The sequence below is a fragment of the Carassius gibelio genome, chromosome A8, assembly GCF_023724105.1.
Source record: "Carassius gibelio isolate Cgi1373 ecotype wild population from Czech Republic chromosome A8, carGib1.2-hapl.c, whole genome shotgun sequence".
Taxonomy (NCBI): Eukaryota; Metazoa; Chordata; class Actinopteri; order Cypriniformes; family Cyprinidae; genus Carassius; species Carassius gibelio.
Genome location: NC_068378.1, coordinates 7028829 through 7054620, shown reverse-complemented (window position 1 = coordinate 7054620; position 25792 = coordinate 7028829). Strand labels below are relative to the sequence as shown.

General features: G+C 44.2%; 1 protein-coding gene across 3 annotated transcripts in view; it reads left to right on the top strand.

Moving 5' to 3' along the window:
• The window catches only part of LOC128018282 (fibroblast growth factor receptor 1-A), an 88987-nt gene that overhangs the window by 59449 nt on the left and 3746 nt on the right, over positions 1 to 25792 (top strand). For 2 of the 3 annotated variants that reach the window (XM_052603702.1, XM_052603703.1), the window contains exon 9: positions 19269 to 19353. In XM_052603702.1, coding sequence (XP_052459662.1) covers positions 19269 to 19353 — 85 coding nt within the window. Of the gene's footprint in view, positions 1 to 19268; positions 19354 to 19430; positions 20547 to 25792 lie in introns of those variants that run through there. The other variant, XM_052603701.1, reaches the window with a different exon arrangement.

The window sequence follows — 25792 nt, the reverse complement described above, 5'->3', positions numbered from 1 at the left end:
TGATCGGGCTACAAATAACTGGCCCGGCAATACATCATCTTTACACGGTTCTACCAAGCCCACAAAACTTTCTATCAGGCCAAAACCTAGTTTTGATAGATCCCCCTCCTCCAGGGTCAGCGTTTCCATATGGCAGAGTAGAGCCCTGCCTTTCAGCTCGGCCAGGGCGGCCTCCGACTTTTTTATGCCCCTCGGGCCGGCTTTAATATTTAAGGAAACAGTCTCGCACAGTCCAAAGGCCTGATTTGCTCTTTTACGTCACCTACACACACACACACACACACAAATAATTGAGGAACTCCATCGGCTATTTAATTAACTTAAACATCGGATGAAGTTATTCTTTTCTCTTTAATACATGACGCCAATGTATTTTTCGATGAGTCCGCTTTGTTAGTAATAATAATGTTACCTGCTTGACGGAAAGGTGTCCACAACAAGACTAGCCCAAACTAACCACGTTTCGAAGGGTCCCCTGGTAAAAATCGCATTCCGGGTGCTAAAATAACATTATTGGGGTCGCTTCAACTCATGGAGCTGTAACAGATATGCAGGTCATCGATTCATGGGTTGAATTCAGGCATATAAAATGAAACCTTTCTAAACTAAATGCCTGGCATAGCGCCAGCCTGGCTGGATTTAAATAATTTACGATACCCGTGCGAGCCTCAAAGGAGAAACGAAACCCCCCACATTCCTAAACACACACACACACACACACACACACACACACACACACACACACACACACACACTTTTCTTAATAATAAAGTCCTGAATATTATGTATTTTGAATATGTTTGTGCGTTGCATAAAATGGTTAATCCTTGTTATGTGAAGAGTATAAGTTGCTAGCTTATACTTTGGAAATGTTTATCCTAATTTTAATGTTCTCAAATAAGAATCATGATTCTGTAACCCTACCCCTGACCAGCTCCTAAAACTTTATTATCCCACTGGGAAACAGGACAGCTAACTCTTAGAAAAGAGAATAGTAAAATGTACTTTTTGGTATCTGTTTAGTCATCATGCTTTGACGGACTCGCTTATATAAAGTAAATCAATGAAAAATGTATTAATCTGTAATTACGAACTGTTGAAATCTGATAAGCCCTAATTTATTAGGGTGGGTGTTTCCACAGAGACAAAGGAACTTTTTCCCGCTTCAGATCGCGGACATTCATTGGTTGTTCACGCGAACAGAGGCGTGAACCATCTCAAGCCATAAGAGCTGACCCAGGAAGTTCCTTGCTCTCTTGCCCTTTTTCTCTGACTTCTGCTCGTCCCTCTGCGCGGCCTCGGGCCGCTCTCCTATTGCCGCTCTCCTATCACCGCTCTCCTATCGCCGTCCCTGTCAGCAAGGCGGCTGAGAAGACAGCCGTTCTCATGGCTCCTTCGGGAGCTTTCATTTCCGTTGTTTTTGTTTCTTTTCTTTACTAAGTTTATTCGCCTATTCGCCTCTTCACACGAGGAAGACGAATTCTGAAACATTGCTTTGTTGGACCTTTCAAATACCGAGCGATTACGCAGCAGCCCCGGAACACACGATAGAACACGCCTAGCCACAACAACCACGCTCACGGGGCTCCAGCACATGCACGCTGGTTTCAAAAGACCATGCTCACGCACGCTGGACCCATGCAAGTATCATTCTCTATGGAGATTTAAATGCTGCTTAAAGTTTGGCTATGATTTGATTCATTGTTGTCTTTCAAGGTTTACTGTCTGTGAGTTTGCATAACTGAGCTTAGTCTGTGATCACGCTCTCTCTCTCTCTCTCTCATCTCTCTCTCTCGTCCTTTCTCTCTCATTCATTCTCTCTCTCTCTCTCTCTCTCCCTCTCTCTTATTTGGATTCCGTTATGTCTTGTACAAAGTTTACTGTCTGTATTGTCATACACGTATTTACTCTGTGTGATTTGTAGTTTGATGTATTATTAGTTCAATTATTAAAACCCAATATATATTCATGATTGCCTCTGAACCGCTCACATTACGAGTCAATGAAATGTCTGATCTAGCTACACGCTGTTTACTTTGAGTAACTAAATTTCATAATGATAGCATAATGTTTTCATGACCAGAGAATATTTTCCTTGAATTATAAGAAGTGATAACTTTATTGAAAGTTGATAAGTTAATCCTATGGCCGTTTGCTGGACAAACCACTGTTTGATTTGCAGTAATTTACAGTAAAAGATATCACTGTAATTGATATGAATAATGGAATATTGACATATTAATGAGTAAATTACAGTGCCCTGTAATGAGTTATTGATATGCAATTGAGCTATTTTTCATCTTCAATAATTTTTAATGCAACTGTCATATGAGATATATGTATTAATCATATTCCTGATTAAGTATTCAAATTCCCTATATATCATTTGAGTTAATAATTATGTACAACCCAGTGCGGCTACAGAGCAGACATCAAAAGTATCCTGCAACATAATGAAAAAGTAGCTATCCCAATTCCACGGGAAAACCACGGACTTGGCAACACTGTGACAGACAATAATATATGAGACTTAGGTCTCTGCAGAGCAAAAGTGAGCGTTTATCACCTTGTGGGTGTTTTCAAACTGCTGGGTTTTTCTATATCATGCAAGCAAAATGACCCCCCTTACCCACCCCTAAACCTAACGTCACTATGAAATTGGCCAATCAGGTCCTTCCTCACCTTCCGTTCACACCAGTCCCATGGCCAGGCCGGCGCCCTACTCTGGTTCGGCGGAGGAATGCAGCGGATTCCTCCTACAATGTTCGCTGGTCCTGGAGATGCAACCGCACTTATACCCCACTGAGCGATCGAAGGTAGCCTTTGTTATTTCCCAGCTGCAAGGTAAAGCATTGCTGTGGGCAGATTCTATATGGACGCAAAATAACCTAGTTATCTAGGATGTGGATGGAACAAACAGGCTTTGCCTTCTACCTATCATCAGGGATTAGAACCTCGAGTGCTGTTGCATCTCGCTGCATACGAGGACACCATCGGGCTTGAAGGATACATCCAGCTGTCCATCTGCTTCTCCACTCGTATGCAGTCGTGCTTAGAAGAGCGCCAGGGCCAAGCACATTCCTCCACACCACTCTGCCGACCAGAGGCCGTCAGCTCCCGTCAGCTCCCCAGAACCAGCCAGCGAACCCATGATTCTTGACTCCTATCGCCTTACTATGGCGGAGCGACAAAGACGGCTGGCCCAGAATCTGTGCCTCTACTGTGCACCCCCGGGGCATGCCATTGCTGTATGGCCCGTCCGTCCTCCTCGTCCCATGGTGAGTGCCATTCTCTCTTCGAGATACCAAATGAAACCACTCACCACTGTTGTGACACTTACTGCCGCTGACATGTCTCTTCCAGTTTCCACCCTCCTCGATTCTGGGTCAGCCGGCAACTTCATCTCCGGCGCCCTCTGCCGTCAGCTCAAGCTCCCTACTACAGCAACGCCGTCCGCCTACCAGGTCCACACTATCACCGGCAAGCCGCTAAGCAGGAGGTGCATGCGCCAAAGTGTGGGTCCCATATCCCTCCAAACCGGACTACTCCACCACGAGGAAATCCATCTGCTGGTTCTGGAGGAATCCACCGCTGATGTGATTCTAGTGCGTCCGTGGCTGGAGCAGCACAACCCCGTAATTTCCTGGAAAACAGGTGAGATCCTGAAGTGGGACGAGGCCTGTTTCAAGTCATGTTTCTCCGGTTGTCCAGTTCCAGTCACACCTTCCCCTGAACCTCTTCCACTCTATTCCACATTCATTGAAAGCCCAATGGAAAACCAGTCCATCGCAATCCCTCACTACTATGCCCCCTTCAGTGACATCTTCTGCCCCAAACGGGCCTCCAAGCTGCCTCCACACTGGCCGTGGGACTGTGCAATAGATCTGCTGCCGGGTGAACCAGGGCCAAAGGGAAGGATATATCCCCTATCCATTCCTGAGGAGAAGGCCATGGAGGATTTCATCAAGGAGGCGCTGGCCCAGGGTTATATTCGTCCATCAACCTCCCCCGCTGCATCGAGCTTCTTCTTTGTGGAGAAGAAGGACGGAGGTTTGAGACCATGTATAGATTACCGGGCTCTCAATAACATTACTGTAAAGTTCAGATATCCACTTCCCCTCGTCCCCGCTGCTTTGGAACATCTCTGTGGTGCCACTGTGTTCACCAAGTTGGACCTCCGCAGCACCTACAACCTCATCCGGATAAGTGAGGGGGATGAGTGGAAGACTGCCACTACGAATATTGTGTAATGCCGTATGGACTTGTTAACGCCCCCTCCGTATTCCAGGATTTCATCCACGAGGTGCTCCGGGAGTTCCTCCATAAGTTCGTCTTAGTCTATATCGATGACATCCTCATCTACTCCTGGAGCCTGGCAGAACATCAACGTCATGTTGTGGAGGTCCTGCAACAACTGAGGGCCTACCAGCTCTACCTCAAGGCCGAAAAAAGCTCCTTCCATCAGCCCTCAGTGCAGTTCCTTGGCTATAACATCAGTAGCAGTGGCATCCGGATGGACGAGGGGAAGGTTAACGCCCTCAGGGATTGGCCCACTCCAACCACCATCAAGGAGTTATAGCGATTCCTAGGCTTTGCCAACTTCTACAGGCGGTTTATACGTAACTTCAGGACCATCACCAGTCATCTCACCAGTCTCCTTCGCAATAAACCTAAGTCCCTCTCCTGGACTTCTGCCACCACTGAAGCCTTCCAAACCCTGAAGAAGGCCTTTACGACCGCCCCACTCCTGGTCCATCCCAATTGACCCTTCGTAGTGGAAGTTGATGCCTCAACTACTGGAGTGGGAGCGGTCCTGTCTTTGCAGCAGGGGAATCCCAGCCGCCTCCATCCATGTGCCTTCTTCTCCCGGAAACTCAACCCGGCGGATGTTAACTAAGACATAGGCACTCGGGAGCTGTTGGACATCAAACTAGCTTTGGAGGAATGGAGGCACTGGCTAGAGGGAGCCAGACACCCCTTTCAGGTCCTCACTGATAAGAACCTAGAGGTTGTTCGAGTAGCCAAAATATTCAACCCTAGAAAAGCCTGTTGGGCGTTATTCTTCACCCGCTTCCAATTCACCATCTCGTACCGCCCAGGGGTGAAAAACGTAAAGGCCGATGCCCTCTCCAGATGCAACACCCTCGAAGAAAAGCCTGATACTCCGAAAACCATTATTCCTGAATTACCTGGTCCTCTGAGACTCTTCCTCCGACTGAGGCAACTACCAACATCCCGCCGGGTTGCCCACCGGGACACCAATATATCCCCATTACACGGCGGACTCCACTCATACATCACTTTGCACTGGTCACCCAGGGGTCAATGAAACCCTCTCGTTGCTGAAGGAATGCTTCTGGTAGCCCAACATGGCCTCGGATGTCAGGAGGTACGTGAATGGATGTACCATCTGCGCCATATCCAAAAGCCCTCGCCATCTTCCATCAGGCAAGCTCCATCCTCTGCCCGTTCCCAATCGCCCGTGGTCACACCTAGGGGTGGATTTCATTACGGATCTCCTGCCTTCAGATAACAATACCTGTATTCTAGTCATAGTAGATAGATTTTCTAAATCCTGTCGTCTTCTTCCTTTAAAGGGCCTTCCCACAGCCATGGAAACGGCTGAACTACTATTTAACCATGTCTTCAGGTATTTCGGCATCCCAGAAGATATCGTATCGGATCGAGTTCCCCAGTTCATCTCCCGGGTATGGAAGGCCTTCCACTCCTTCCTAGATGTGGCCATCAGCCTATCTTCCGGGTACCATCCTCAGTCAAATGGGCAGACAGAAAGGAAGGTTCAGGAGATTGGACGCTTCGTCTGAACCTTCTGTCAAAGCCACCAGAACTCCTGGAATCAATTCATGGGGTGGGCCGAGTACACACAAAGCTCCCTCCGTCAACCACCGGACTCACTCCTTTCCAGTGCGTACTCGGCTACCAACCACCTCTATTCCCCTGGTCAGGTGAACCCTCGAATGTCCCCGCCATCGACTACTGGTTCCGGGAGAGCGAAAGGGTCTGGGACAAGGGCACATCACCAACTCCAATGGGCACTGCGCAGATGGAGAACGACATCCACACGGGACATCCGCCTGTGCCTACCCTGCTGCAAGCTCAGTCCCAGATTCATTGGCCCATTCACCATCATCCAGCAGATCAATCCGGTCATATACAAACTCCAACTACCCCCTGAGTACCGGATTCACCCCACATTCCATGTTTCCCTTCATAAACCTCACCATCCTTCTGTCTCTCCCAGGGCCGTGCAGAGACCTTTGGAGGGGGAAGTGCTCAAAGTATAAAAGAGGCACATGGAACAAGGCTTTAAAAAGCGCGGTTCAAAATATCAATACAGCAATATATTGTGATGCATTCCTTGCCGATTTGCGTATCGATATGGATGATTATGTATTGATACGGCAGCAAATGCTGTGATGCAGTTTTGAAAAAGAAAAAGATTAGAAAAGACAATTTTAAGTTTAAAAGTAAAAAAGTCTACATTTGCCTCTTTTTCTTCCTCTATCTCCATCTCCTCATCTGATCTATTACTTTCCAGTCTCTGTCCATCTAGGAACAAGGCACAATCTACTATTTAATTATCAATCTATTATTTTAACCATCACTACTACTCTTGCACCTAATCAATAAGTCCACCTTAAATATTGATACAAAACAATAAACAACTGAGTCATGCTATGAAAGCACTGTATTACTTATATAGGCTTATGTTTTATTTATTTTTCCTTTTTATTCAAAACAATTCCAAACATGCTTAATATATCAGGAAATATCTCGATTCTCAAACGTGTAAGTAAACGCGTTTTGCACCTTTATAGATTGTTATTTGATCAATAAATGGAAAGGTAGTGTAATCTATTAACTACACATAAAACCCTGACTTTTTACTTAAGTGCCATATCATGCCATAAAATATTTTTAATACGACTGAATTTGCATTTAATGTAAATTTTAATAACAATATTGTAAGTTACTTATTTTAACTCTTTCATTTTATAGAGAGTAAAGAACATTTATATTATCAAATAACATTTACATTCAGTCTAGCCAGAGTTCAGGCACTCTCAAAAACTACCATTACAATCACTGAAGCACTTTTATGCACATCAGGATTGTTTTTAGTTTTTACTCTCTCTCTCTCTCTCTCTGAAGAAAGAATTCGCTAAATAATTCAGTCAGCAATCAAGTGAACAAAAACACAGCGTTTCATGATGACTCTTCAGCACGTATCCGATTGGCCATTGCATTCGCGCAACAGAACCGTTGATTGGTTATCATGAAGCGTTGTACGAACGTCTCTGGCTCAGCGCCAGCCAGCGAACACAGATTTGAATTTAGCAGCTGATGCTGTGCACTGAACGATCTAATCACAACAGTGTGATTATATCAAATATATAAAAAATAATATTCTGCTGTTTTTTTTTTTTTTTTTTTTTTTGTCGTTTGGAAGCTGCATATAAAATCAACTTGGCTCAGAAATCTTTGAAGGGGCATGACGCCTCTGCCCCTCGATGCCTGTGAAACGTTTCTCCCTCAAACAGCACGCTAACGTTACTCTACACTACAGGCTACACACCGCATTATAAACAACATATCTGCATGTTCTCACATCACGTCATTCTTGTAAAATAATAATAAGTAAATACATATCAAAATCACTTCGCTGAGAATGAAACACCACTTACCAGCTTCCGCGGTAATGAAAATATCCTCTGACAATTAAAAAATGCGCGTGCGGCGTGACGAATCGTCCCGGTCGGATGAGGAGGTCGTCGTCGTCAGGTCAAAGGTCATCATGTTGGTCATCTTATTGACGGCTAAATTATTATTAAAAATTTTACTAATATTTAGATTGGGCATGAACAGGCATTCACAAAAGGAAACGTTATGACAAAAAAAAAAAAATTAGAGGAAATTTTGCTTTGACAAAAGGGCACTTTGGGCACCAAAGGGCAAAGTGGCAGGTGCTCACTCCTATTCTACTTACCACTCCTAACTCCTATTCTACTTACCACTCTCCAGCGATTCTCCGAAGACCCAGATCCCCAGTGTGCGTGTGTGTGATTCCCCTTCACTCCAAGACGTCTTCACCCAGCCTGCATAGATCCATCCATTCACTCATCCCTCACTACCTGCTCCTCTGCTTGTGTCTGTTCCAATAAACATCTTTATCTGTTACTCCTCAGCTTCCCGAGTGATCCGTAACACCTGATGTACAGTACACGTGCATTAGTTCCACTTTATCCAAAATAAGACATACTTATATCTTTAGTTGGACCTCGGCACTACTTTCATACAATTAAAGTACATTAAGCACAAAAGTAAATGTTCCAATTTAGCAGTCTGTAAGTATAACAGTTAGTACACCAAAGGTACACATGCAGAAAAATATGTAAATGTATTTATATTATACTTATCACAAAATAAATTTATTTGAAATACATTTTAGTATTTTTTTTTCACTAGGGAAGTAGTATCATATTTCACAATCTAGTCAAATCCAGATGGTTACATTCATGTCCCGATGAGTTATTTCCAACTGAATATTCTTTTTGATTCATAAATGTCACATTACACAAGATTTTTCATGCTGTTTTTAACCACTAGTTGTTTTTAATCTTCTTTACTGTTTTGCTCTCTCTTGTTCCTCTCAGTCTGGATTCAGAAAGAATCTTTAATGATGATGATGATGATGATGAAGATCGTTTTGCTGCTGATCTCAGTACTCCTAACTGAACCTCTTCAGTCCAAGGGCAGACCAGCCACACAAGATGAGAGTCAGTTTTTTAAGTACTTTTGTTGTATTATGTCTCAGTTGAAGATGAGTTGAAGGGTTAGTTCAAAATTATGTCATTAATAACTCACACTTATGTCGTTCCAAACCCGTGAGATCTCCGTTTATCTTTGGAACACAGTTTAAGATAGTTTAGATTTAGTCCAAGAGCTCTCAGTCCCTCCATTGAAACTGTGTGTAGAGTATACTGTCCATGTCCAGAAAGATAAGAAAAACATCTTCAAAGTAGTCCATGTGACATCAGAGGGTCAGTTAGAATTTTTTGAAGCATCGAAAATACAACTGATAAATAACTAACTTCTTGCACCATGTTCTTAGCGTTAGCTCTGGTCGAGCCAACGCCGTACACTTTATATCCGGGGGACAGACTGGAGCTGAGCTGTAAAGCTATAGAGGAGATACAGGAAGTGACCTGGACTAAGGACCACATTCCCCTGGTTGACGGAGAGCACACCCGCCTGCGCAACCATCAGATGGAGATTGAGACAGTAGAGCTGGCCGACTCTGGTCTGTATGCATGCTTTGCTCAGGGACCCAACAGCAACCATACAGATTACTTCAATATCAACGTTACAGGTGAGAAATTATGAATTGGGTTGATTTTCATATTGTTCACACAAACAGAATTTTGACCTAAATGTTTGTTCTCGATCAGATGGATTGGCTTCCTCAGAGGACACCAAGCTATCAAGTAACCAGAAACTGCTTCGTGAGTCGCCCTCCTCTCTTAGTCAATCTAGGTGTTATCCAAACTCTGACTCAAAGAGCTGCAAATATCAATAACATTATGAGTTCTTCAAGAAATTGCTAGGATTTTCCTTTAAAGCAGGAATTATAAAAGGAAATGGTGCACATTTTGTCTAATAAGGCACAGCCATCTTGTGATACATGATGAACTTTTGTTCATTAGACTGAAAGGGGGAGGGGGGGGTGAAATGCTCCTTTTCACTCAATATCCTGTTAATCTTGAGTAACTATAGAGTAGTATTGCATCCTTCATAACTCCAAAAAGTCTTTAGTTTTATTATATTTATAAGAGAAAGATAGTCTGTACCGATTTTCCCCGGAAAAACACGAGCGCCTGGAGGCGTGACGTGGGCGGAGCTAAAGTATCACGAGCGCGAGTAGGCTTTTGCATTGAGAGCGTCTGTGACATTACCGTGAGGAAAAAAACATCCAAAACAAACCATGGCTAACAGTCAGATTCAGCCATATATTTATGATCCAGAATCAGATCCAGAGGCTGTAATTTAACAAGAGCAGCATCAGCAACGACGTCTCTATGTGGTATTTACTGAAACTGTATATATTTGCTTAGCGGTTTTGGAAAATGACTAAGTTCCAATTTATGTCGTCTTTTTTTTTTTTTTTTTAAGCTGTACATGTGGAAAGTGCAGTTTGATGACAACATCGGATGTTGTTTACTTGATTTGCTTACGCGCCGATAGCTAAGTTAACAACACAGAGATATTTGAAGCAGTTTTACTCACCGCCTACGGTTCCAACACACGATCGTGACCCTTTTTCGTTGGGACTGCAAATCCGGCGTCAAACTGGGCCTAGTTTGTAAAACAAGCATCTTTGAAATGCAGGGAACAAACACAAACACTTGCACAACTCCGTTGATGCTCTGTAAAAATAAACTCCATCCACTGGTCCCTTTTTTTTGGTAATCTGTGCAGGGTTGTATATATTTATATATATTTTTAAATATATTTGTTTTTTTGTTAACTTGGGTAATTTCCTATATGTAATGTACCTATAAATTTTTTCTGTGTGTGTGTTTTATTCAGAGCGTTCACCACAAAAGTCAATTCTTCAGGCTGGGTTGCCTGCTAACCGTACAGTAGTGGAGGGGAGTGACGTGGAGTTTGTATGTAAAGTCCTCAACGATCATCGGCATCACATCCAGTGGCTGAAGCACATCATGGGCCCTGATGGATTGCCATATGTTCGGGTCTTGAAGGTAAAACCTCTTTAACCAGTCTGAGATGGGCCTATGTGTGTTTCAAGGTTGTTTGCCAATTACAGTGAAAATAATTTTATTTGTCTTGACAAAATAATGTTGTGACAGCTCAGAATCGTCCAATATTTCATAGTCCTACAGTGCTGTTTGTAAAAATGAACAAGTAAACCTGCTGTCAATTTACCAATAGACATCCACTGTAAGTGTATATAAATACATTAAAGGATTAGTTCACTTCAAGAATTAAAAGTTACTGATAATTTACTCACCCCCATATTATCCAAGATGTTTATGTCTTTCTTTCATCAGCTGCAAAGAAGTTAAGATTTTTAAAGAAAACACTCCAGGATCTTTTATCAGTTCTGGACAAAGTATTATCCCGTGGCCTACGGTAATAATATCATGAAATTATGATAACTGATTATGAGCAAGGTAACAGAATCTACAGTTTAAGGCAGTAACTTGTAAGCACACTGCCAAGACACTGGTATGCAAAATCAAACAAGACTTTATTGAACTACTCTAATACACACAAACTAAACTAACGAAAACACACAAACATTCATTCAAACAGTGACAGAGAAAAGTAATGTTATTAACGGAGGGAGAATGGAGTGAATGGAGTCTCTCAGGTTGCGGTCAATAAATAGTGTCTAACGCCAGACACTATTTATTGACCGCAACCTGAGAGAATCAATCTACTAGCACTTTAATCTTAGATCTTTTTCTTAATAAGATTTGCACCAGTTCAGCCAGAATTAGGAGATATTGTGTACTTGTGTTTGGATGCTCCTTTGTGGCTTTGGATGCATTCCCTTTTGTAACGAAGTTGCTGGAGAGGGAATCTCTGGCGCTAATTGGCTGGCAGTCGGTCGATGATGCGTTCTGAGGGACAGCACTTGATGGTGAGTGGTTGGTTGCAGTGATGCAAGGGTTGATCCGAAATGAGTGGGTGACTGCCGTCACCCGCGGTCACGAGTCATCCAAAAATATTTTTTATGATATTTGGTTTGCGGTCTGTCGGGTTGTTTGAAATAAAGATGCCAATTAAAGCTTTGTAATTTATATAGTACTAGATACAATTTTGAAATACATTGGCCTACACATTATTGGCTGAATAACTGACGCGAATAGTGACCACCTGTCCCGCTTTACTTGTAGGCTACTGTACAGCAATTTTACCCTTTGTCCCGCCTCACGCAAATTGAGCATCTGTACCGCTTTTTCATTCGACCCTGCCTACTGTTAACTTATGTCCAATGGTTCAGAGGAGAGCAATAAAAGCATTAGTGGATAGGCTGAGTCGTACGTCAATCAAACTGTTGACTGGTGCACGAACACCTACTCAACATTTGTCAACGATCTCAAATTGGAGAGCACGTGCGCTGTTCGGTCAGGTTAAGCAGTCATGGTCAGTGTGGCCACGAAAAAGAGAAGATGCACTTTTAATAGCGAATGGACTGCAACATACTCTTGGTTAAGACCTGTAGTTGGCGAAGCAGAGAGAGCTTTTTGCAGTTTTTCTGTGGGACATGGTGGAGAATACGACGTGAAACAACAAGGTGCATGTGAGTACCAGGAAAAAAAAAGCACATCATCAAGAAACATGCAAATCAGTGCAATTGTTTTTCAATAAACCAAATGACCCACAAGCTGACAAAATTTGGGCAGCAGAAGTCACACACATTCATATCACTCTACCGACTGCAGTATCAAGTTAGCCCCAGTAACTTTTCCAGATTCTGAAATAGCTAAGGAAAAAGCTGTAGAAACTTTGGGTGATATTCTGGGTCAGGTAGTGTCTTAATCTTTTAGTCGGTGGGTTTAAAAAGAAATATAGGCAATATAAAGCTTGAAAATTCTAATTTTAAACGAAAATATTAAAACCAAAATAAATGGGCTACTGTCAGGGATCTGCAAGAAATGGGACCCAAATGCAGAATGAGCAGACAAGGGTATTTTATTAACAAGACGAAGACTGGAACAGCTGGGGAATTTGCAGTCAAACAGTTCAAACAGACGGGCAGGGCAGACAACAACATGGGCAGGAGGGATGACCACTGAGACAATCCAAGATGACCACGGGCCCAAGCACAGAGTAGGCAGCTCCAGAGGAAGGGCCAGGTAGACACAGGAAACCTGCAGCTTCAAGTGAAACTCCAATGTCACCAGACTAGTCGCCAGGTAGAGACTCACAAGACCAGAGACTTGACGTGAGAGAGGTGAGCTTCTTCCAGGCAGTGGGATTCAGTGGCCAGGAAATCTGAGTGGGGCAAGACAGGACAATACACAAAAACAAGACTAGACTCAAAATGAAAAATACAATTGAAAATAAAGTGTAAACAAAAAAAGGCAAAATAAACAACACTATCCAAAGAAATAAATCAGAGTTTTAAACAAAAAGCCAAGATCCAAAGAGGAACTGCACTCTCAAACTGAGTAAATGAAACCCTAAATCAAAAGGGTAAAAAAAAAACTAGATTAGGATGTGCACAATCAAAAAAGATATAGATAGAACTAAAAGCCAAAACGTAACCAAGGATATTGATTAACTAGACAAGAGATCAAAAACAACTTGAGCAAGATCAAAAGGATCAATTCTGGCCCAATAAACCAGTAAACACCAAAAACTAACCAGCAGAGACACAAGGAAAGAAACCCCAATATATAGGACAGTACACATGAGGATCAGGTGAAAATCAAGCAGACAAGGGCTAAACAAGGGGGCGTGACCAGGGGTAACAAGGAGGTGGGACAAGGGGAGCACGTGGCAGACACGAACAAAGACAGAACCATGTGCTCAGACACAAAACAAACATGGAACAGAGACGAGATGGACAGGGCTGTCAGGGCAGGATCCTGACAGTACCCTCCCCCTAATGGACACCCTCAGGCGTCCACACTGGGTAAAACAGTACAGGGAGGTACCAACTGGGGGTGGGTTGCGAACAAAGCTTGGAACTCCAGGGTAGCCAGGAACCCTAAGGGGTGGGACTGGGAGGGAGGAAAATAATCCTGGGGAATAGTTTGAGGACCAGGGAGGTTCTGGCTTATGGGATCCAAAAGGACTAGCTAAAGGGGTGGATGGGATAGGGATCTTGTTGGTGGTCTTTCTAGGGAGGTGGACTTGTTTTACTGGAGGAACCTTGGAAGTAGCCTTTATGGCCTCTGGGGCCAACTCTTGATGCGTGAAGTGCCTTGGGACAAACTCAGGTGCCATGACCACATGGGCAGAGAGGGTGCATCCTTGGGAAAATAATCCCGAGATGCAAGAATGGATTCCGATACGGACTTGGAAGCACTCTCCAGGGCTTCGGAGACAGCCATTGGGCTGGACTCTGGTGTGTCCTCCTGGGCTGTAAGGACAGGCACTGGGCTCGACTCTGACATGCCCTCCTGGGCTGCAGTGATGGACTCTAGAGGCTCCTGGACCAGCGCAGACTCTGGAGCTGGCACAGACACTGGGATGGGCTCAAAAGGTTGGAGCCAATACGGGCGCAGGGGGTGCCATCTCAACAGCAGGCTCTGGGAACATGATATGACTTGTATGATTGCCCCTCTTGGGCATGACAGGATTAACTGGTAGTCCAGGTGAAGTTACATCGACAGTAACAGATTCCTTCTCTAGGGGAAGAGACAACTAGTGAAGTGGGCAGCTTAGGGTGTGGTTCCACCAGGTTACATTCTTCTGGGACCACTGGATATTGGACCACCTGACTAGGGTCCAGCTGGATAACAGGACTAGGGACATTCTGAAGCTGGTCCTCCAAGACCACTGGAGGTAGGGCATCCGGACTTGAGAAATCCTGGACCTTTGGACTTGGTCTCATGGCTTAGGCCCTCCTGGACCAGAGGACTAGCAACCTCCTGGGAGGGAATGTCAAACTGCACAACAAATTGCCCTCATTCGATTCGGCTTCTGGGGACACAGCAGTGGGTTATTAGCTGCCTCTGAATTGACTGCATTTAACTTAACCACCTTTATTATGGTTGTTGACTTGGCCACCTCTGGGATGAAAAGCCCCATCTCTACTAGCTTTGAAACAGCAGGATCTGACTTGATTGGCTCTGGAATGGCTGTGGCAGGCTGGATTAACTCTGGAATAACTGGAGCAGACTTGACTGACTCGGAGACAGATGCAGAATTCTGGGCTGCACTCTTCCTTCTTGCCCTATGCTTCCTTGGACTCAGAAGATGATCTGTGACTTGATTCAGCGAGGGTAAGGAAGTAGGTTGGTCTTTGCAATCTGGCTCTGGAATGACTTGAGAAGACTGGACAGACTTGGGGATTGGTTCCAGACTGTATACCTCTGGATCCACTGAATGCAAGACCAACTGAGTCTGATCCTCCTGGACCAACGTGTTAGAGCTCTCCTGACACTGGTCCTCCACAAACCCTGGAGGAACCATCAAAATCAGGTCATTTGGAACCACTGGACTCTGGGGCACCTGACTAGGACCGTCCCGGGTCAATGGACTAGCAAACTCTGGACTCAGGCCCTCTTGGCGCAGTGTGCTTGGGATCTCTGAAAGAAGAGCATTTGGCTGCACAATGGGTGCCCTCCTCTTCTTACATCTTTGAGGGCTCAAATGTGCATGACTGGCAGCTTCTGGGGTGACTTCAACACTTTGAATCAACTCTGGACTGACTGGCGTGGGCACGACCGGATCTAGACTGACTGGCGTGGGCACGACCGGCTCTAGACTGACTGGCGTGGGCACGACCGGCTCTAGACTGACTGGCGTGGGCACGACCGGCTCTGGCACTGCAGGGGCAGATTCAACCGGCTCTGCAACTGATGCGGCGTTCTGGGCAGCTCTCTTCCTCCTCAGTCTAAACTTCAACGTAGGAGACGGAATAGGGTCTTGAATTTGACTCTGCGTGGGAGGGAAGGTGGCATGGTTCCTGCAGGCTGACTCTGGGGGTGTAAGAATCTGCCAGTCCTTGCGATGGTGCAAATATTTAGAAAATGTCCAATAATCTATCCCTCTTAGTTGCTCCATCTCCCATTGTGGTAGGGGATCATCCAAGCAGAGATTAAAAGTCTCCTTTAGACTAGAGTCTGGATACTCCAAGCCCCTTGCCATAGTCCAGAAAAACTGGGCAAATGAAACAACCTCCCGGCACTGCTGGCAGAGCGATGCCACTGCCTGTTGGAGTGCCAGTCTCCCCTTAGCGGTACTGGGAGGAACAATACGGATGCTCATTGCTGGGTCCCGAGTTGGCTGGTTCGTTCTGTCAGGGATCTGCAAGAAATGGGACCCAAATGCAGGACAATACACAAAAACAAGACTAGACTCAAAATGAAAAATTCAATTGAAAATAAAGAGTAAACAAAGAGGCAAAATAAACAACACTATCCAAAGAAATAAATCAGAGTTTTAATCAAAAAGCCAAGATCCAAAAAGGAACTGCACTCTCAAACTGAGGAAATGAAACCCTAAATCAAAAGGTAAAAACAAAAACTAGATTAGGATGTGCACAATCAAAAAACAAGAACTAGATAGAACTAAAAGCCAAAACGTAACCAAGAATATTGATTAACTAGACAAGAGATCAAAAACAACTTGAGCAAGCTCAAAAGGATCAATTCTAACCCAAGAAACCAGTAAACACCAAAAACTAACCAGCAGAGACACAAGGAAAGAAACCCCAATATATAGGACAGTACACATGAGGATCAGGTGAAAACAATCAAGCAGACTAGGGCTGAACAAGGGGGTGTGACCAAGGGTAACAAGGAGGTGGGACAAGAGAGCACGTGGCAGACACGAACAAAGACAGAACCATGTGCTTAGACACAAAACAAACAAAGAAACATGGAACAGAGACAAGATGGACAGGGCTGTCAGGGCAGGATCCTGACAGCTATTCTCTGATTATGTAATCCATATGAAATGTGGATTTCTCTCTGGTGTTCATGGCGAGTCTGCTGCGACACAGAAAACACCAGTTTATTACTGAAGAATTAAATGACTCCTTGCTAATTTATACACATTCATAATCATTAAACTTCTTTAACCAATTATTTGTGGCAAGCCTTATGTATGCGGTCATAACGCTTATCATCATGTAGGCTATAGCCTATTTAAGTTATTCAATTAATATAAAGGGGCGACGCATTTACTACTTTTAAAAAATGTGGGCCAGGAAGCGGGTCAGGTACAATATTTTTTCTTTTTTTTTGTGGTCCGAGTTGCGGGCAGGTTTAGTTGAAAACGTTGGTCGGGTGCGGGTTGCTTATATATTGACCTGCACATCACTGGTTGGTTGGCTTTGCCGGGTGGCGCTTCATTCGCGAGACTTCCTGGATAGCGGGTTGCTATGCAACGGAGTGTTTTCTGGAGAGACTCTTTCTTTAACGAAGTTCAGCGAAGGAACTTATGGAAGAGTTAATGAGTTTTGAGTGAGCTCTTGGTGGTTTGAAGAGTACACGCTGCACAAAACATAGGCAAGAGCCCAAGTCACTGCAAGCCGGGCAAAAAAGCAAGGCAAAAAGCAAGTAAAAAAGCCTGTCATTGGGTTATAAGCATGTCCATCTGACCCGTCTTTCTTAGTGCTACAGCCAATCAGATATTGTCTTGGACGGGACCTACGCCCCGTTCTCTGGTTCTTGCATGTAAGTAGCGTAATGTCCACATGATCGCGTGTGTTCAAACTCCTGAGAGTTTAGTTTAAGAGCTTTAATAAGCAAACTTAATAGTTTAAATATGGTGCATCCTACACACATCTACTTTATATCAAAATTCTAGAAATCATTTACCCATCAAGTAGGTCTCAAAATACATATACTTCCCATAGTTGAGGTGGAAGTAAATAAGGATTTAGCCGTGATAAGTGTTTAACACACAAAATTAACTTAAGAAATATAAAGCATGCATAATACACATGTGTGAGGCAACTTCTGGTGATTAGTTCCTATAACTGAGGTAGAAACCCCTACGAATAGGGTGTAATGGAAGTTAAACACGCATAAATAATTCCACAGGTTATATAAAACATACATGATACTTAAAATAAATGTGAGGTAAAAACCTGGTAATCAATTCAGCTTATTGGAAGCAATTTTGAGACCGTTGTTTGTTTTAAACCACGAGTGGGTTAAATTTCAGTCTATTGGGAGACAAAGTCTCTGGAATTTACAGCTGCAGAAATGTGTTCCCTGGTTTAATTTTTTTGGTGATCCTGGGCCAAAGGAATGCCTTAGCATCCTTCCTCTTCTGATAAGGCTGGGGATTTGTGCTTTGGGGTCACCACAGGGTTTCTTGGCCATTTGGTCTTAAGTTTGGGGAACAAAGAGAAATCTTTTCCTGCTGTCCTGGCATCGCTGGTGTGAGATTAGACAGGCACAGAAGGGAAATTAGGGGTGATATCTCCTTTAGCCATCTTGGCACCATGACTGTGTTTTATGATGCACTAATGGTTCGATGGGGAATTGTTCTGAACTGTGGAATGCGGTGTTGGGTTCTCTTAATGAAATGGACTGTTCAAGGATAATCCTACACTATCGTTTATTTTCTTAAATAAAAAAAATTAAATATATATAAACTTGAGGTTTAACTTAGATTTGAACAATGAATATGTGCTTAGTTGAAATTGACCCTCACAGCTCTGTTTCGATTTAAAATCATAGACAGTAATCAAACTTGTTTTGAATTTGAAGTTGCAGAACAATAGTTACAAATGTGTAAAATGACTTGCACATAAATACAAAGCCAGGCACAAATGTGCATTATATATTTACTTTTGCACTTATGCAGCTCAGAAAACATCAGAATGCATAAGTTACAGTTATTGTAAAACACTGGAAATCCTTCACTCTGATATGTAAATATTACATTCTTGGCAGACTCTCATTATCTATTTCTTAAGAGCAGTAAAGGCAGGGGCCTAACAGGGACACTGGGTTCTAAAATCATTATCCAGAAATGTTCTTTTTTCATCTGGTAGGTTTTCCCAAAGCTGTCTGGCCTTATTCTGTGGTTCTTTTCTCTATAGACTGCAGGCATCAACACCATGGATAAGGAGATGGAGGTACTGCAGATCAGGAATGTGTCTTTAGAGGATGCTGGACAGTACACCTGCATGGCTGGGAACTCTAAAGGATACTCCCGTCACTCTGCATGGTTGACTGTCTATAAAGGTATCTTTGTTTCTCATGGTACATTTTTGTTTAATTTATTCTTTCAGTCTAGCAGCATTGATTTATTCTTTCAGTCTGACTCTACTGTAAGCAGAATTGGTCACATGACTGGTGGTTTTCATAAAATAAAAAATATGTTGTATGCTAGTTTGATTTTATGGAAGGCACAAGCTATTATGTTTGAAGAACTGTATGAAAGTTATGGTTTAATAGAACTATCTATCTATGTGTGTGTGTGTGTGTGTGTGTGTGTGTGGTTATTCTTCATAGGCTATACACTAATGTTCAGCCCCTTTAAAATGATAATATGAGCTAACTGCCAGGTTCCTGTCAATATTTCAGCATCATCCTCCAGTCAAGCTCCAGCCGTCCTACGCCTGACTTATGTACTGCCATCTGTCCTGGTCTGCATGCTTTTCCTAGTCAGGTAGTGTTGTTTGTTTGCTTGTATTTTGAGCCAAATAAAGCTCGCAATTTTCTCTGCACCTGAGGCCTCATTTTCACCTTCCACAAATTCGGACATACTTAAAATACAACATGCTGTTATTTCTTCATTTACAAAATCTTAATGTAGGTTGTGATGAAAAGTTAAATGTTTTCTATGAAAGACTGTAGTGAAAGTTGTTTTATATTTGTATTATTAGTTTTTTAAATACATTCTGCAAAGTATGAGTGTGTGTGTGTGTGTGTGTGTCTGTGGTTCAGGTATACTCTACATCAGGGGTGCCCAAGCCTGGTCCTGGAGATCTACCTACCTTCAGTTTCAGTTTCCAGGACCGGGTTGGACACCCCTGCCCTACATTATGGGGACAAAATATCCCCTCAAAGATGGCAATATCTAAAACCCTTGTGGGGACATGTTGGGCAACATGAGGAAAGGAGCCAATTCAAGTTTTTATTTGTATTTTTTAATCTAAAAGAGGAAAACACTGTATGTGAGGGATGGTTTAGGCTTATAGAAAATACCGTTTGTACACTATAAATCCAGTACACCTATAAAATGTCCCAATAAAACATGGAAACCCAACTCGTGTGTGTGTGTGTGTCACTTTTAAATACAATGTTCCAATAAAATATAATTTATACAGACAGTAAGTTGGAGTGGTGTCTCTATTTTCTATCATTTCGTTTTATCATTTCACTCTGCAACCCTGTGGATGGCAACAGCTCCTCCGAGTTTGGGGCAGCTGACAGGAGTCACCCGTTCCCTGTTCCTACCCATCATGGTGGATGGCTGCAGGCTCTAGCCTCAGGCAAATGGCGACTGCTCCACCATGCTCGATGGCACCGTGGATTCCCCACAGTGGCAAGAGCTCTGTGACAGCATGTCCCTCCTTCCTCCTGGGTTTTGGTACCAATGTAATACAGTTTCTAGCTCGGGGAAGAAGGAAGTGGCAACGGGCAAACATTTCAACATGAGTTTAATAATAAGTAGAGATGTTCCGATACCCTTTTTCTCTTCCCAATACCGATTCCGATACCTGGGCTCAGGGAATCGGCCGTTACCGAGTACTGATCCGATACCTGGGTGTGTATCTGTATATACAGCTGTATATACTACTAGCCCTGTGTAAATGGCTAGAATTATTTTATAGTGTGCTTCAGTCTTATCCCTTAATAAAACATGAACAAATACATGGTGAACTACTGTATTTATTACAGTATTTTTACTATCTGACATGAATTTGACAGTATTATTATTTCTTTTCTTAAGCGAAAAAGAACTTCAAATGCAGCCAAAGATCTAACACCGCAGACTAAAAAATGTATTTTAGTTTTACAATATAACTGTATAAAAAACTGCAACAAATAAGTCTAGGAATATAAAAAATGATATATTAATCAGAGAGACTGTCCTCCTCTTAAAAACGACCACATAGGTCGTTTCACGAGTTCACCCTTACATCTAATCTGAAGGCAAATAGTAGGCATATTTTGGCGTGCTGTCCTGGGGGAGGGGTCCGGGCCCGGAGCATAGCCCGAACCCAAATAACTCCCCCTATCCCTAATTTGGGATAAATAGATTAGAAGTGAGGAGTTGGGGTGGAGGAGGGTTGCCGAAAAACTGTCGTGGGACAGGAGGTAGGAAGACTGGATATATATACGCTTGCGTGCTATTTAAGATTATTAGCTAAACGAGATGAACCTGTGCCAAATTGGATGATTATCTGATCGTGCTTCTCCCGAACTTTGTTAATAAAACCACATTTCACGAGTTCACCCTTACATCTAATCTGAAGGCAAATAGTAGGCATATTTTGGCGTGCTGTCCTGGGGGAGGGGTCCGGGCCCGGAGCATAGCCCGAACCCAAATAACTCCCCAAAAGAAGCTTAAAGACATAGGACAGCAGCCAGAGAGCTAAAATTTAGTCACCCCCCAAAATATGCGTGTTGGGAAGAAAATGCAGAGCGACCGGGAGAGCCCGTGCAGTGTTCGACGAGAGCTGCGGCTCGCAACGTCTTACCAGCGAGCCCTCCGTGCCGCTTATGGGAGGAGCAGGATGCCTGATATCAAGAAATGAGGGACTCTTGCTGCCTCCGAAGGGAGCTGCGGCTCTGCTGCACCGGAAGGGAGAGTCCCTCTTGCGGCTGAGTACGAGGCGCAGTTTGTTGCATCTGATGGAGGGCTCTCACTGCGACTGAAGGGAGCCAGCGACTGTATCCCATCGGGAGGGAGATCCCTGGCCGCCATAGAGTATGCAACATAACTCGGACGGGGGGTTCACACTGCGACCGAAGGGAGCCGTGGGTCTGCTGCACCAGAAGGGAGAGCCCCGTCAGATGCTGAATAGGCAATGAGATTCGAGCCGCGGTTTGGCGCGTCGGATGAAGGGCTCCTAATGCAACCGAAGGGAGCCAGCGGCTGTACCCCATCGGGAGGGAGATCCCTAGCCATCGTTGAGCATGCAACATAACTCAGATGGGGGGTTCACACTGCGACCGAAGGGAGCTGTGGGTCTGCTGCACCGGAAGAGGAGCCCTAGTCCGATGCTGAGAAGGCAAAGAGACGCGACTGTTGGAGGGACTCCCGCTGCATCCGAAGGGAGCTGCGGCTCTGCTGCACCGGAAGGGGGAGTCCCCCATTGCGGGTTTATGGAGGCACGTTTTTTTTTTTTTTGCCTCTGAGGGTTCTCCCAGCCTCCGTAGGGGGTTCGCAACTCTGCAGCAGGAGTGCTGCCCCGGAGGGGAGAGCCCTGATTGACGCTAACTGGAATACGACTGTTGGAGGGACTTTTGCTGCGTCCGAAGGGAGCTGCTGCTCTGCTGCACCGGAAAGGCGAGTCCCCCTTGCGATGCGAGGCATGGCTTGATGCGTCTGATGGAGGGCTCTCACTGCGACCGAAGGGAGCCAGCAGCTCTTTTCCCCCGGGAGGGAGAACGCTGTCCGCCCTTGAGCATGCAACATAACTCAGATGGGGGGTTCAACCTGCGACCGAAGGGAGCCGTGGGTCTGCTGCACCGGAAGGGAGAGCCCCATCAGATGCAGAATAGGCAAGAAGATTCGAGGCACGGTTTGATGCATCGGATGGAGGGCTCCTGCTGCGACCGAAGGGAGCCAGCGGCTGTGTTCCCCCGGGAGGGAGATCCCGGTCCGCCATTGAGCATGCAACATAACTCAGACGGGGGGGTTCACCCTGCGACCGAAGGGAGCCGTGGGTCTGCTGCACCGGTAGGGGAGCCCCGTCCGATACGGAGTAGGCAAGAAAACGCGACTGATGGAGGGACTCTCGCTGCGTCCGAAGGGAGCTGCGGCTCTGCTGCACCGGAAGGGAGAGTCCCCCTTGCGACTGTATACAAGGCTTAATTTGATGCATCGGATGGAGGGCTGTCACAACGACCGAAGGGGGCCTGTGGCTCTGCTGCACCGGGAGGGATAACCCCGTCTGCCGCTGAGCGCGCAGCGCAACTCAATGACAGATGAAAGGCTCACACTGCGACCGAAGGGAGCCACTGCCCAGCTGCACCGGAAGGGAGAGCCCTGTCCGATGCTGAAATAGGCAAGGAGATTGTAACGATGGCTGGAGGGCCCTTACTTTGGCCGAAGAAACGATAACTGAGAGGCTTCTATTATTCAAGTACACAACATGATTTAAGGAGGAATATTTTTTTTTTTTTTTTTTAAATGTCTGATGAGCAACAACCGAGGGCATCTATCGGATTATGTGAGAGGCCCCTTTTGAGCTGCTTAAGTTTAGGGCTGAAACGATTCCTCGAGTAACGCGATTACAAAAAATGATGTAGGCAAATTCCTCTGCTTCGAAGCCTCTTTTAATTTATTCTAAATCTCACGTCAGGTTCTTTCGCAATGATTTATTGTATTTTTTAAAATGTGACAACGCTTTTTTTTTTTTTTTTTTTTTTTTTTTTTTTTTTTTTTTTGTTGGCGGAAGGAGACAAGCGCTGCGTCCGAAAATCACGTACTGCAAGGAGTCAGCAGTGTTTTGGTTTGAGGACGTAAAGAGAACGTTGTGGCATGTGTCCATTGCAAGATAGAGCTAGCATACCACAACTAGGGCCCTACAATTTCCGCGATGCAGAAAACGTGGAGGGGATCGCGGAATCCAGTCACAAAAACGGAATTTACAGTTGAACGCGGAATGGCAAAGAACTTGCCAATTATTATTATTATTATTATTTATTTTATTATTATTATTATTTTTTTTTTTTTTTTTTTTTTGAATGAATGAATCAAAATAGGTAATTGCACTTACATCCAATTCACGAATTAATATCTCTAAATATTAAGCCGGAACAGTATTTAAATGTAAATCCTGCATGTTCTGTGTGTCTCTGTTAATGAATGGAGCGGGAGCGCGACTTCCTTTATCACACACACACTGAAGCGCGCGTTACGCTCACGGTAATTTCTGCGTCTGCGGTCTCACTAAATAAGGACTTGAACAACATCTCCAGAACTGCTCTGACAGTCAGTTCATGAGCATTTGACCATTTGATTTAAGTAAAACTAGCATCACATCACATACACAGAACTGAAAAGGTACGTCAACCCGACTAAATAAAAGTCCGGGGTCCTGACATTTTATTCTACCCATCAGATTTACTGTGCATGTGCACATCAGTATAATTAAGCAAAAACACATTTTATTTTATTACTCGATTAATCGATGGATTTTTTATTTATTTATTTATTTTTTATTTTTTTTTTTTTATTTATTTTTTTTTTTTTAAGAATACTTGATTAATAATATTTTTAAACCAGAGTCGTTGATGAAAGGAGGGTCCATCGTGAATTTAGATTGGGCGTTCCGGAGTTAGACAAAAGCGAGCCTGATGAGGTTGAATTGGAGAATGGACATAAAATATATATTTTTATTTATTTATTTATTTATTTATTTTTTTTTTTTGAGGCTCTTGCGGCAGCGAGAATTGCGGCAGTAGGGAAGGATGGAAAGGGCTCCTGCGGGAGCAGACACTGCTATGGCAGTGGTGAAATATAGGTAGAGGCTCCTGCGGGAGCAGACACTGCTGCGGCAGTGGTGAAATATAGGTAGAGGCTCCTGCGGGAGCAGACACTGCTGCGGCAGTGGTGAAATATAGGTAGAGGCTCCTGCGGGAGAAGACACTGCTGCGGCAGTGGTGAAATATAGGTAGAGGCTCCTGCGGGAGCAGACACTGCTGCGGCAGTGGTGAAATATAGGTAGAGGCTCCTGCGGAAGCGGAGACTGCTGCGGCAGTGAGGAAAAAACAGAAAAGGCTCCTGCAGGAGCGGACAATACTGCGGCGGTGGGGAGATATAGAGAAGGCTCCTGCGGGAGCGGACAATGCTGCGGCGGTGGGGAGATACAGAGAAAGCTCCTGCGGAAGGATGGCTGAAGTGAGGATTGACCATTACAGATAGATAGGGCATGTTAGGAGAGTTAGCTATGGTAGATTAGGAGTTTTAGTGAAAGGGGATGAGCTGGCGTTAGAGGGGTTGGCTGAAGAGGGTTCGAGATAGATATATAAATAAATAAAATAATCGGCCTGACCAATAATAGGTCTTGGTACCCTCTGCCTTCTGGCAAATCTGGAGCTGGAGGCCACTGAACAGAAAAATGGTTAGTAGCATGAGGGAGCGGAAGAGTTGAGGGCGCGTTTACGAATGGAGGCGGCCTCACGTTTGCTTCAGCTGCTGTAGCTGTGGGTCGTGGGAAGGGGCTGGGGTGTGTGATGTCTTGAAGAACCTGTGTAGCCTGCACTGCTAGCAGAAGTAACAGGATGGAAATACTGAGATGTGCAGGCCCGTGTTGCAAGTAAAAGTAGCTTCATGCTTGCTTTGGCTGCTGTAGTTGTTGGCTGATTTGACAATTGCTCAAACCTTGTCTGAATTAATACAGTCCTGTTGGAAAAGCATCTTTTCCTCTTGTTTTGGCCTTCGGGCCCTTTTAAACAGCCTCCGGAGCAGATAAATTTGGGATGCTGTTTTCCTGTTGTAGTATGGACTGTGAAAATAGAGGCTTTGAAACGATGTAGCATGTTTAGTTTTATAAACCATTGTACCAATAGACATGTCTAGCAGTAACGTTAATTGCAGTAATTCAAATTCAAGCCGTTTCTAAAGACATTTACTTTGCATGCTTTTCATATAACAGTCCTAAAAAGACGATAGAAAATTTACTCACACTTGTTGTTCTGCAGCCAAACACGAGGCAGTAGCGTGAAAAATTCTGAATAATCATGCCAGTAAATGGTGAAATATGTCCCTAAATAATTGATCCTGCCGGAATAATTGCATGAAACTTATGTCTGTATCATCTCAGTGAGGTTTAAACATGCACAGTAAAGCAAATGTAATGTCTTTAGACATTTCGGTGTGGATGACAACTCTGCAAAAAGCCTTTGCTTCGTGGTTAAAAAGTGGCATC